This window comes from Panthera onca, chromosome E3, assembly GCF_046562875.1.
Source record: "Panthera onca isolate mPanOnc1 chromosome E3, mPanOnc1 haplotype 2, whole genome shotgun sequence".
Taxonomy (NCBI): Eukaryota; Metazoa; Chordata; class Mammalia; order Carnivora; family Felidae; genus Panthera; species Panthera onca.
Genome location: NC_138354.1, coordinates 8,542,800 through 8,556,957, shown reverse-complemented (window position 1 = coordinate 8,556,957; position 14,158 = coordinate 8,542,800). Strand labels below are relative to the sequence as shown.

The 14,158-nt window shown below is 53.9% G+C and overlaps 1 protein-coding gene across 10 annotated transcripts in view; it reads right to left on the bottom strand.

Annotated features, from left to right (window-relative positions):
• The window catches only part of CUX1 (cut like homeobox 1), a 366,198-nt gene extending 352,545 nt beyond the window's left edge, over positions 1-13,653 (bottom strand). For 3 of the 10 annotated variants that reach the window (XM_078440398.2, XM_078440399.2, XM_060649255.3), the window contains exon 1: positions 11,785-12,401. In XM_078440398.2, the coding sequence (XP_078296524.2) occupies positions 11,785-12,114 (330 nt within the window). In that variant the 5' untranslated portion in view covers positions 12,115-12,401. The other 7 variants (XM_060649257.3, XM_078440403.2, XM_060649254.3 and 4 more) reach the window with 6 other exon arrangements.
• Between the last annotated feature and the right edge of the window lie 505 nt (positions 13,654-14,158).

Genomic DNA, 14,158 nt, shown 5'->3' with positions numbered 1-14,158 from the left:
CTCCCACACCTGCACTTCCCACGCGTCTCACACCCCGCACCTCGCACCTCAGCGGAGGGGTGGGATTGGAAGGCGCCCTGGGCAACCCAGGGGCAGGCGACCTGTCCCTGGGGCGCAGTGGCTCCCATGCTGAACGGGAAGTGGCCCTCCCGATAGCCAGCAGGCATGAACCCCCACCAGTACCTGCCTGACTTGCCACCAGGTATCACGCTATAATTAGTCATTGTAATTGAAGCCGAACGTAATTAATTACATAATTTCGAAGTGTTCAAGTTTAATTCCATTAAAATTACATCATGAAACTGGGGAATTACAAAGGATTACCGACAAAAAGCAAATAGGGATGAATAAAGGAACTCCAGACTGACTCCCTGCACATCTGAGTCACGCCCAACGCTCAAGAACAGGATAGTAGTGACCGCACCTGCCTTTAATAAACCCGTGGGGCCCAGCCAGGCGGCAGGGTGCAAGGGCTGCCTCTCGAAGGGCCAGCCCCAGGTGACACCAGCCTGCCGGACGCCCGGGGTCCAATGGACCCAGAAGGCCCTCCCTGCGCCGCTCCCTGCCCCTCCCCCACTCAGGTTCCTCTGCTGACACCTCACCCATAGGTGGCCCCTTCTCAGCCAAGGCCACCACGACCCCACGGGCCCTGCCCCAAAATTCCAGGGCCCAGGTTCCGTCTGCCCTCTTCCTTACCCCACACCCTCGGGCCAGTATCTTCTCTCCTGTCCCTCCCCACCTCTCACCAGAACTGTGCCTTCCACACACCCCTCCCACTGTCTTTACCACCCCTCCCGCCTCACTCTGGTCAGCCCTTCCGATGACTCAGTGGGGCTGCGCGCTGAGGTCCCGTTCTGTCTGCTCCACGGCCCTGGGCACGGGCAATACGTCATGGACGTATTCCGTACCTTCGCTCTCCATCTCCCTGCTAGAAGGTAGGTCCCTGAAGGCCGGGGTTTCCCCACTGTTCTGGTCATTAGAATGCTGTGCTACAACCCTGCATGGCCCACAGGAGATGAAATCAGTCAAGGGAGCAGGACAGCCAAGGACCATCTTTCCAGGACCCAGGCCTTATAATCCTGACACCTGGGGATACGGGGTGTCCTGCAGTTCATCGAGCAGCAGGGCTGGGGACCCGTTCCTCTTGGCACCCCAGGGGTGATCAGGCACCGTGGAGACACTCTTGAGGAATGAACGAATGGCCCCAACGGTCCGTGCAAAAAAGGAGTCACTCCAAAACAAACCAAACTGCCAGCAACTTCGCTCAAACATGCTGCATTATTTCCAAGCCGGCTGCACCTTGTAGGTTTTCTTTTTAAATTTGTAAAACTTCATTACAAAAAAAGCTGCATCGTCCCAAAAAAACCAGACACGCAAAAACAGTCATCTGAATCCAGAGTAGCCTAGAAGCTCCGTTTTTCCATGATAATGTCCTCGACTAAAGTAAGCTGAGATCTAAGGAGTATCACCTGGCCAGACTTCTTCTCTCGGGACAGATGCTCACCCGCAGACCCCTTACAAAGCCAGCCTCTCGCCAAACAAACCCCAACAATGCCTTCCATGTGTAACTGAGGACAGAGCCCTGGTGTGGCTGGTGCTGGCAGGTGATACTGCACGGATCTGAACCCAGCATCACTGCTGTGCCTCAATCGGCCAGACTCCCAGGGGCTCAGCGAGCGGGGATTTTGTCTTGGCCATCCAGGGTGAAAACACAAATATTAGGCTCTCACAGCAAACCGTTCCCCAACACCAGCTCAGGTCCCATGTCTCAGAGACCAGCCCTGGTTAGGTTTGCGCTCCCCAGCCACCGCAGCTGAACAGGGCACAGCCTCTGGGCCACCAGCTCCTTCCCTCCTTCCCCGTGGCCCAGGTCCCGGGATCAGGCCTCTCTCCTGCCTCCCATTTCCCCAGATCTCTTCCGCCGCCATTTGCTGGATGCACAGACAGGGCACAGAGGATAGCAGGGGACACAGAAAGGAGGGCTACCTTCAGCTCGAGGCCATCACTGCACCCCAGGTACCAACCAGATAAAGTTTGCTGATGGGAAGATTCATTGCCGGCCAAGGAGGATCGGATTACCTTCTCTTTGGTGCTCCATCGCTAGGACCCCATCGCTATGACTCCGAGTCTCAAGGCAGGGGAGGCTCTAGAAAAGTTCTTTCGAGTCTCAAGGCAGGGGAGGCTCTAGAAAGGCTCACAACTCCACCAAGGTCTCCCACAGAAGGTGTCCACCCACCGAGGTCAACTCAGGTACATGCACGTCCACCACCCCAGGCTTCATTTTCATCCCGGGTGACTCACACTAAGTGACTTCCCCACCCCAAACTCATCTCGGGGCTGGGTGGGGGGAGTGTTCCGTGGACAGGGGCCTGCTCCTGAGTCCCCCCACCGCAGCGCCTCATCACGAGGACCCTGCGGCTTCTGCAGAGCCGGCCTCGTGAACAGCAGGGATCAGCAGGAAAGCCATGGGCCCAGGAATCAGCTACCGCTCTTGGGCTCCCGGCTTCTCACCTAACCAGCTGGGTCCTCTGGCCTCCTCGGGGCTGCTGTGTGTGCACGACGGGAAAGAAGTTGAGGGCCCACACCGCATCTGCCCCTAGTCAATACTCAGGAAATGATAGCTGTTAGCGTATATTTAACAACAACAACAACAAAACCGGTTTCAGCCTCTGCCTTGTCACCAGTGGTCATAAGACCAGCTATGATAACGTGCGATCCACATTACCAGCAGCGACGCTGTCCTTCTCTTGCCCCTCGACTGAAACATCACAGGAGTCCGGGCCCCAGGGCCGGGAAGTTAAGATTCAGGCGGGGGTCCCCCAGTTGAGATCGGCTCTCCAGCCCTCCCCACCTCAAATGAGAGGCCAGCCTCTCGACACCGACTGAAAGGCATACAAACCTTCCACCAGCTTCAAACCCCGCGATTCAACTCCTCACCTGTGCCTTCAACGGCAGCCTCTCCACTGAGCTCCGCCCTCCTCCTCCCCAGGGCTCAGCCCCTGAACTCCCACCGGACCTCCCAAATCCCACAGACCCCGCAGGGAACACACCCTCTGCCCCTGGCAGGGGTGGCTCCTCTCCCTCCTCCCTGTCCCTGTGGACACCGCCCCCCCCCCCAGGCTGGGCCCTGGGGTCTGTGGCTCCTCAGATGCCCCTGGCAAGCCTTGCTTCCCCCAAACCCATGCAAATGCTTCTGCAGCCAGACAGTGACGTCACCTTCACAAAAATATCCTAGGTACTTTCTTTGTAAATGAAGAAACAGAGAAAGGCAGGCAGGCTACGGAGGCCACTGCTCTGCCCCGGGGCTGGTCCGAGGCCTCTGCCCAGCTGCAAGCCAGGCCCACGGGGCGGCTTCCAGGGGCTGCACACATTCTCGACCCTTCTCCAGTGCTGACACCCGGACCTTCGGGCCTCCTGCTGCTTGCTTTCTTGTGCACGGGTTGGGTTCTAATCATTACAGTGCGCACTTTCCCCATTCACAGGGGGAAGTTTCCTCCCATTCAGGCCCTGGGCAGAGTCAAAGAATAAATCTCTGTCAGAGGATTGTTCTGCCTAATTCTATTTTTAAAAATGTGGTTTTTTTTTTTTTTTATGTTTTATGTACCACAAATACAATTACATATACTTTAACCAACGTACACGTCACTTCGCAAAGACGGAATGGAAATAAACAAGAAATCCATGTTCTGTCGCGATTACGTATATGGCTATCAGTAGCTTTCAAAACACAACCATTTTCTATACCTATCTACTTTGCACAATCCAAAAATGAATCCCATTTGCTTTCTTAAATGAACTAGCTGAACTCGTCTTAGATCCGAATATATGGGGCTGCCCCCTTGAAAAAGGCCAATGGCTCTCCTGCAGCAGGACTTACAGGTGCATAACAACGCAAGGTGCAGAACAGGAGCGTGAATGGTTAAGGAGAGCCGGAAGCTATGGCGGATGCTACGTGGGGTCCATCAGAATCACCAAAGAAGGGAGGCAGACCTTAGAGACCACCAGCCACCCTCCAACTGTTCTGCTGGCAGTGGCGAGGGGTGGGGTGGGGGGGTCCCCAGTTTGGACTCCCTTCCTCTACAGCCCTCCATCAACTCATAGCACACAGCTCCGTCACAGCCAATGCCAGCGGCCCGCTCCCCGAGGATGGGAAGTGCTGGAATCCCAGCCTGCATCACCAGCGCCTGGTGCACGGGGCTCCCACGGCTGTTAAAAGCAAGGAAAAAAGGAGTGCGTGAAATAAGGTTTGATGCTCAGATGTGCACAGGGAGGACGAGAGCGTTCTCCCAAATTGAGCATGAATCTGGGATCCTTCTAAGTGGGGCAGAAGGTTTAGGTAAGGCAGGACCAACCATCAGGGACTCTGTCTGCCGAAGGAAAGTGGTCTCCATTCTACACCCAAGTGAGCCACTACAGGAGAGAGAACAGCATGACGGGATCAATGATTTGGGAAGATTAATCTGGCAGCCACATCTATGATGGGTTGCGACCTGTTGTGAACACTTTTGAAACAAGTAAAAGCTACACATTCAGTCCTCATGTGCTAGAAAGATCTGGCTCTCATATACAACAAGCAGCCCCCAACCCTAACCGCAAACACACGCACAAGAGGTTCATTGAAACATCCTTGCGGTGTAAAATGGCAGCAGAATTGCACACCAACACACAGCAAAGTAAAACAATCGCCAACGATTTCTCACTCCCCTGACAATGACCTTTTAGCCACAACTGGCAATACCCTCCCCGCGCTCAATTCCATGCCAATGGTGACAAATTTGAGAAGTGGGGAGAAGAGAGATGACTGAGGGGTCCCCTGGGATGACCCACTCCAGGTAATGACTTCCTGACTGCGTAGCACCGCTCTCCAGGCTGTTGGCACTCACCGGCCCCTTGGGCTCACCTGCAACTGTGAGGTCCACGGCGGACCGAGTCACCTGGATGGGCGCCTTGCAGCAGCCTGGGCTTCCCATCTGGCTCCTGCGTCCCACACATGCCTACGGAACAGAAGCCTATGGACTCCAGACCTGACTTTGTCCCCCACTTGGCTGATCGCTGTGACAGCACATGGGATTATGTAAGCAAGAAACCGAGGCACAGCTGACATGAAGCCATTCCAGTAAATTCATGTTTCCACGAATGCTCCTAAAGTCAGTTTTCACTTTCAAAATCATACAACTTAGAACATCTCTGCCATGTGAACAAGACGGGAAGGTGGAAATGGATCTGCAGGTCTTCCTATAATTTTAGTTGTAATTTCTGCATGTTGGGGACTCAAAATCTTTTCCATTTAAAAGGTTAGTGTTTTTTTTTTTTTTTTTTTTTTTAATGTTTATTTAGTTTTGAGACAGAGAGAGACAGAGCATGAGCAGGGAAGGGGCAGAGAGAGAGGGAGACACAGAATGTGAAGCAGGCTCCAGGCTCTGAGCAGTCAGCACAGAGCCCGACGCAGGGCACGAACTCACGAACTGTGAGATCATGACCTGAGCCGAAGTCGGACACTCAACCAACTGAGCCACCCAGGCGCCCCTAAAAAGTTAGTGTTCTATGGGCAGTAGCTACCTATGCGCTCAGTGAGGGCAGGGCAGAGCAATGTGAAACAGAAGTAATTCACCATAGGCAGAACCGCGTGGGTTCAAGTTCTAGGTCGACTACCACAGTGAAAAACAGAAAATAAAGGACGTGTTTCACCATTATCTGCCACACCTTGTGGAATGAAGCAAAAATGGTGATAGGAGCAACAGAATGTTCCTATTTTCAGGGTAAGGGGGGAAAAAGAAGTCTTTCCCAAACCTAATCAAAAAAATTAAATGCACAATTCCCTCCAGCAAGAATTTTATTTTTAATTTTCATTTACATAGCTCTCTTTCTTCCAAGAATCTCAAAATAATGGAGCTCCACAAATACTTAGCAAAAAAAATAAAATAAAACAATTATAAAACAACAGTTGTCACAACAGGACAGGCTTGGCAGGGCAGGAGCTCAGAAGGGCAAGAAGCGGCAGGCAGAGGTGACGGAGGGGGTGACAGCAGGGGTGACAGCAGGCACTTAGGGCAGCACCTCAAAGGCCCTTCCTGCTCTTGCTTGCAGCTTCGGGCTTTTCAAGACACGGATCTACCTTTGGTGTCGTTTATTAGCTTTTTTATTCTGACCCAAATAACGCTCTCTCCCCTAAAAACAGGAGGGAAGGCGGTAATCAAGCAAGGACCGTCACAGGTCCAATATATCACAGAACTGAGATGCCTAAAATGACTTCATATTCTTTTTGGTCTTAAAAACTATGTGAGGAAATAAAATATTAAAAATGTATTGGGGGGAAAGAACCCATGTGAGACAAACTGTCTTTTAGGGGGAAATTGGGAATAAGCTTTTAAGCTAGTTGTTTTTGGTTTGTTGGGTTTTTTTTGTTTTTTTTTTTCCCAGCTGAGTGGACAGGATCTGAACATCTTACATTTAGCAAAAAGCTGTCAACACCCAAATAAAATCTTAATGACAGTCAGAATGGCATTCCATTTCTTGCAATTTCGCAATGTTCCCTTAAAAAAGAGCTAATTTGTCAATTTGTTTTTCCCTTAACCAAATTCAGGATACCTCGCAACCATATATAACTTTTTTAAAAAACGTTGACTCATTTAACTTTTTGAATAAACACAGCCAAATACAAAGATGTCTTTAAGAAAACAACCCTCGTGCTGGTATACTCAGGATGATGCTAAAACATGCTTCAGAGTAAGTTCTGATAATTTCTTCCAACATTGTTCGTAAATCACAGTCAAAAGCATGGAAGGTTTCAATTGTCGGCCGAGTGGGCCCCACTGTGGTGTCTGGGGTTTTACAGAGGTGTGGGCCAGGCACCTGGGAGGCTCAGTCGCTTAAGCGGCTGACTCCTGATCTCTGCTCAGGTCATGACCTCACCGATCATGGGTTCAAGCCCTGTGCCTGGTTCTGTGCTGACAGCGTGGAGCCTGCTTGGGATTCTCTCTCTGCCCCTCCCTGGCTCACTTGAGGTCCCCGCCCCCCCCCCCCACACACACACACACTCTCTCTCTTAAAACAAATAAACTTAAAAAAATAAATAAATAAATTTAAAAAAAAGGGGATGTGGGCCAACTCATTTTCACAAATGCTTCAGTGAAAAGCAGTAGAATCTATGCAGTTCCATGTAAATCCTCTACCTGGCTATTTTTCCAGGTACTTTGTGATGCTGGGTAAATTCTGGGGAGGAATGAACACCCCCAACCTCGCTCCTCTCCAGCCACCTGTCTGACGGGGGTCCTGAGGAAGGCGGGGGTGGGGGTTCACGTCTGAGGAGCTTCCCCAGGCTGCCCATGGCCCAGGGCTCTAACACACACAAAAATTCTGCCAACTGTCCTGGGCCTCCTGCAGCAAGGAAGAGCCTTCAGATTCAAATGAAGAAAATGACAAGATTTATTTCGTGCACTGACATCATCCTATCAGAATTTAATTACAGCAAGAATTAGAATTATTTTTATTAGAGAGTTGTTTACTTTTCCAAGGAAAGTCCTTGATGGGTTTTGCAACAAATTAGATGGCTTTCAGAAACTGCTGTTGGCCCTCATTATGTTTTTTTAACGGTGTCATATTATGTGAGTAGGGTAGCACTTGTCCTTTTTAAAAATCTAAGGTGCTTCAAAGCTGCTTCTACCAATGAAGGCGACGCCATGGGTCCCCCCACACACCCACCCATCCCAGGCAACTTCCTGCAGGGACATCTCCTGCCCAGCCAAAGACCACTGTCCTCTCCCTACCTCCTTAGAATACGACTGAAAATTGGGACTGATTACAGCCCAGCAAATCCAGAACTGTGACAGGACCCACAGCTCAATACAAATCTTGGCTGTCCTCTTCAATAAAATCAACACGTAAACACAAACCAAAACCTGGTCCTTAACCGTGCAGCAAAACCAGGCTATTTAGCTGGCTTTGAAAACGAGAATAGGAAACATGACTAAGATATTTCAGAGAGCCCCGCCACTGACATTTTGTTGAAATATCCCAAACTTGGGGCAGGTTTTTTTTTTTTTTTTTTTTTTTTTTTTTTTGGTTGCTATGTGACTTTATATCCCTAAATGTCGAGTTTGTAGGAACAGTAATTTCTCTGTGAATTCTAAATCATTACCAGGGTGTAATAAAATGTATCCAAATGCTCATGTCAATAAATGTTTATTAAATCAGAAATCACAAATGAATTCACAACTTCTTTGCTATAAAAGCTATATAACACAGATATTAAATCGCTTGTCTAATTATGCCATTCAAGTTCCTTTTTCACTCCACGATCTGCACATGCATAGTTCTCTCGGGTGTCCCGGCAGACACAGGCATCTAGTTCCGAAAATGCCCAGCACGACTGGAACGTCCAGGTAAACAGTAGTGAGGCACAATGAGAGGTCATGGGGCCCCTCTTCAAACAGCTTCAACAAAACAAATGGCCATAAGTAAAAAGTGTCTCTGTGCTATGCTATAATAAGATTCAAACACAGGATTCCAAGAATTCCACCTGTTTCCAATTAGATACCAGAATTGCTTTGAGTGTTTAAACTACATTCACTTGCTACTTATACAAAACAATTCTTCCGGGTTTTTTTGAACGTTTTAAGTATGTTAAAATAAGATTAAGGGTCTGGTTTAAACAATCAGAGGCAGGGGAATTTCAGTTGAAACCAAAACTGTCTCTCTGCAGCCATAATGCAGAGCTTCAGACAAAACAATAGAACAAGATAACGAATTTCTATCTCTGACAGTTCCTTGTAAAAATCAGACCTTTCATAGGAAAAGCAATTATATACACACACTTTCATACGTTAAATGACTGTAAATAGGTTTTTAAATAATTTCTCAAATAGTGTGCGATCCTATATATTAAAGTAACTTTCAGGTAGGATTTGTGTTACAGGCCGGCGGATGCACCTGCCTTTTTAAAAACGGGAAATTTACAGGACATCAAACGTGAACTGTGTGAAATGGAAGCACAGGTACGAATCTGGCCTAGCTCTGCAGGATTTTTTCACAGGACGAATTTCTCTCTTTAAAAATGTGCAAGCTTCCCTCTAACAAATCTGTCCTTCCTTCGTTTCGCTGAGGATGTTCGCGGCGCCTTATACAATGAGCTGAAACGGATACAGATTTTCTACCTCGAGCCTCGTCTTCTCTCCTAAGACGGACCCCGAGCACAGCCCTGGGAGCAGTTCTGCTGGTTGACTGCTACAGGTGGACCCAGAAGGGGGGAGGACGGGAGGGAAGCACAGGCCATCCCTTCCGCACAGCTCCTGCAGAAACCCTGCTGGGTTTGTTTTAATTGTACACAACAGGACAGGGGACTTTTTCAACAGCCTGTAAAAGTCTCGGGGGCTCCATAGGCTCACCAGACAACATTTTTAAGGTTAGCTCAGTGGATGAGGAGAGAGTGATTCCTGAGGGGATTGGCAATTTGTCCCCTCGCCCTTCCAACCCCCTCCCGCAGCTAACTACTGGCAAGAGCTGTGTGAAACTGGGGAAGGAGGCAAAGGGAGACTCCACGGACCCAACTGTATCAGAGGCTGTTGTGTAACCCCAGCCCTTCACCGCCTTGCACCTTTAAAAGACAAAAACAGAAAAACCACACAGAGTTTCACACAGAGAAAAAAACTTTAATCCACTGACAATGACCCCCTCCCACACGCCATCTCAAAGACACTGATATTAAAAGAGCCAAGAAAACAAAGACAGCAGCTGTGTAGAAGCCCTTGATTTGTTTACTAGATGGGATACATACTGTAATCAAAATAATACACTTCTGGGGAATACTTCCCTAACAGGGAAACGCAAAATAAAAGCTATCAGAGAAACGGACTTTGGGCAAAACTGGAATTATTTTCGGATTTTGACAAAGAGGAAAATGTTTAAAGTTAACTTTTGCAGAGACTCCTTAAAGGGGAACACCAGTCACCACGGAAGAATAACGCCCCGAAGGGAAGTGGGTCGCTGGCAGGCCCCATCCCCAAAAGCTTCACTCACACACAGAGTTACGAGAGCTTGTTTTAGAAAGTGTCCTCTTTTCAAACATGTATTTAAAAGGCAAATTTATACAATGGTGTTTTTCTTGTCTTAAAAAAAAAAAAAACAAAAACCTGGTTTTTTTACAAGTCTGGGATAGGATAAAAACTTGTCCAACTAGTCTTATTAGCAACACGAAGCACTGACACTTCCATACCACAAGCCTTTGGGACTGAAAAGGAAACGAAATAGAGCCCGATCTTCACAAACTCTCTTTCTGGGCACTCAGTCCACGTCCCAGGGCAGCTTTAAGACCACGCCGAGGGACCAGAACTCAGCCCGTGCTCACTGGGGGGCAGCAGGGGCATGGGAGGGACACACAACCATCTTGTCTCCAGCAAACCCGCTGAGGTCTCCAACCTGGGTCTGAGTCTAGCTCAGACAGGGTCTCTTTACCCTCAGGTGGCGATGCCACAACCCACACTGGGCTCCGCAGGCAACCCGATCTCCGGGTCAGGGGTTCTGGAAAGACGAGAAGAGCCTGAAACTAATGAATTCTCTCTTCTCAAACTGCAGTCTCATCGGCTCACTTAACTGTCTATGGGAACAGAGATGACGTTAAACTGGATACCAACTCAATAGGCCTCTTCAGGGCCCAGAGAAAGAACCAGTTTAGCCTTCTGCTTGAACTTTGACATTCCACAGTCAAATGAAGTTTTTCAAACCTGTCAAGAAGGGGCAGAAAATCATCTCAGCCCCAATCTTCACCTACCACCAAAAGCTAAAGGAAGCTCCGTACAGACAATGATAATGATGCTCGCTCACATAATTTTGTTTGCAAGATCAACACCTTAAAGCTCATTCACATAAACGGACAAGGAACCTTCCAGGCCGATCCTGGAGTTACACAGTTAAATATCCTCATGATATCCCGAAGGAGCTCATCACTGGCAGGTTGTGGGGTGTCAAAGAGATCCTAAAATCTAATACCTTTCTGGAAACTGAATCGACCTCCCACGCAGTTTTTTTGCCAAAAAAAAAAAAAATGCTTAAAAAATAAACTTCATGGATGTTCAGCTAAATGTCACATTTAGGAAGACAAGGAAAAAAAATTAAGGTTTGTCTCTTCAAAATTCCACAACGGGTTTTACTGTAAGCACAGGAATTAAATTATGGTAAAAGGGAGCTATTTTTACTAAAACAGGGTAGACCAATTTATCAAAAATGCCATTCGGCTGTGTTCATTACATTCAGGAATCTAATTTACACAATAGACACTTTGGAGTAATCTATTTTAGTCAATAAATACTCAAACTCCTTTAAGTTTTAATCTTATCGAAAATACATATTTCACATAGTCTTCTTCCTAGTTAAGCGAGAAATCTGAAGACATTTCATAACGACTATGAGTCTGTTTTATCGTTCTTACGTAGGCAGGAACAGAAAACAAGCATATACAATTAAAGTTGTCAGACTCCATTTATATAGGTTTTAATCCAATCCGCTTCATTTCATCCAAGGCTGCACCTGGAGTTCATTTGCTTCCCTCCTAAAAGTACTGTAGGTCACTATCACCAGTCCTCCGGGTTAGGAAAGTTCGGCCAAGTTTACCTTCCCGCACACCTTAAAGCAGGGCGCCGCGGCCGTCCCTAAGGGACGCTGGGCGACCCCCGCGGTACCAGGCCGCCCCGGGGCCCTTCGGAGCCGAAGACCGACCTCCCCTCCCGCGCCCCCACGCCCCCCCCCCCACCACCACCCCCGCATCGCTCTTCTGACCCACACGCCGCTCACCTTCAACTTGGCTCCGGCTACCCACAACATCCACCTGGCGGGGTCCCGGGGCCGTCCAGGCGCGGCGAGCGCGGAGCCGGCAGATTCGGGGCGAACCCCGAGGGCGCGCGGCTCCTCTGGGTCTGGGGTGACAGGCAGAATCGCGCCCCCTGGGCACAGCGGCAGCACCGGAGCCGGACGGGGAGCCCCGGCACGATCCCCCAGCAACGCCCCGGGCTCTGCGCGCGGACCACGGCCCGGCACACCACTGTCCAGGGGGTGCCCCGGGGCTTTGCTTTCGAGAAGCCGGCCCGAGGCGGCATTTCGGACGGGACCCGCCGCGCGCTCCATCGAGCCCCGCGGACCCTGTTGGGAGGACAGGGCCTCGGAGGAGAGCGCCAGAGCGGAGCCGGCGGGTCACCGGGGGCCGCGGGAGCCTCGGGGCTCGGGCCGCCCGGACCGGCGGCGGGGAGGAAGCGTCCCCCCACCCGGGTAGACGGCGCGCCAGGGCGCAGCGCGGGGCCTGAGCTCGGGGAAAGTTGCTGCCCTCCGCCCGCACCGGCTCCCGCCGGGCGCTCCGACCCCCGGGCTCCGCGCGCGGGGTGCCCGCCGCCCCTCGCAAGTTTACCCCCAAGCACCCCTACCCGCGTCTCCGGCCGCGGAGGGGCCGGTCCGCGCCACTCGTGCAGGCACACAAAAGAGCCGGGCGGCTGCGGGTGGCCCCGGGGCGCCCGTCCGGACGTAAACAAACCCCGGGGTCCGCGCGGAGACCCCCACGCCGGGTGCGGGAGCGGCGGCGCGGCCCCGGCCCGCTGACAGCCCCGGCGCGGCGGGCCGGGGCCCGGGCCGGCCGGGGCCGGGGCGCGCGGACGCCCGGCCGCCCGCCCGGCCACCCGCCCGCCTGGCCGGAGCCGGGCCGCGCCGCCGCCGCCGCCGCCGCCGCCGGTGGCCGCTCTGACCCTCCCCCGAGCCGGCGGCACCACAGCGCCACCAGCCCCAGCTCCGCCGCGCCGGCGGCAGTGGCGGCGGCGGCTCCTCCTGGAGAGGCAGGCGCTTCACCCCCCACAGCAACTCCCCACAAACTTTCCCCGGGAATACGGCGGGCCGGGGGCGCGGGGCGCGCGGCCGGGCGCCGCCGCCGGGCCGCAGCCCCCTCCCGGCGCAGCGCCCGCCGCCGCCGCCGCCCGCCGCCGCCCGCTCCCCGCTCGCGCGCGCACCCCGCGGGCCGCCGGGGCCGCCCCCCTCCCCGGTCCCGCGGCGGCGGCGGCGGCGGTGGCGGCGGCGCAGGGCCGGGGGGGCGCCCGGGGTGGGGGCCGACACCGGGGGCAGCGGTGGCGGCGGCGGCTCCCGGCGCCATCTTGGGCTGATCGATGAATTGAACAAAGAGGATCAATTTCTGATCAAGCGAGTTATCAATGGGGGCCGGGGAGCGAGAGGGACTTGTCCCCGACTCGGCCCCGCTTTCCCCGGCACCCCCCTCCTCCCCGCCGCCGCGGCCCCCCGGCGGCCGGGCAGCCCGGGGCCCCGGGGGAGGCCGCGACCGCCCGCAGCCCCCACCCCCGGGCGAGAGGCCGAGCGAGCAGAAGCCTGACCTGCAGCTGCTGTAAATCAAAGCGCTTCCAATATTGAAACATCGATCCCACATTGGCCGCCATCTTGAGACATATTGAGACGGAGTGAGAGGCTGATAGAGAGGGGGCTGGAGTTCAGGAGCCGCCAGGAGGCAGCAGGCGGGCGGCGCCAAAACCCGGCCTGGAGCCGGCCGCCGCCGCCGCCACGGAGGACGCGGACTCCTCCTCACGGCGCCGCCGCAGCCATGGCGAGCCCGAGCCGGAGCCGGAGTCGGAGCCCGAGGGCGCGGCGGCCGCCGCGGGGCCTGGAGCGCGCGGCCCCTGCCCCCTCCCCCCGGCGCCCGGCGCCGGGCCCGCGACCCCCGCCCCTCCCGGGCCCCCGGCCCCAGCGGGCGGCGGCCCCCGGCCCGGCCCCGAGGGGGCGCTGGAGGGCGGCGGGAGGGGCTCCGGGGCCCCGCGGGAGGCCCCGGGCCGGGCTCACCTGGGGCTTGCTTCGGGCCCCTGGGGGTCGCGGGGGCCGCCGGCGGCCGAGCGCAGCCCTTCGGGGGCCCTGAGTCCCGGGCTTTCGGCCGCGTCCGGGCGGGCGCCTGAGCCGCGCCGCTTTCGCTCGCCCTCCTGCGGGCCCCGAGCGCGCGGCGCCGCCGCGACCACCTGCCCGAGCCCCGAGCGCCGACCCCGCGCAAACCGGGCCCACGGCGGCCGCGCGTGTGCGAGGCGGACTGGCGGGCGGCTGAGGCGCACCCACCTCCCCGGGGCCCCAGCCGGACCCCGGTCGAGCCCGCCAGGGACAGCGTTTGAGATTGGGGGGAGTGGAGTTGGGGTGA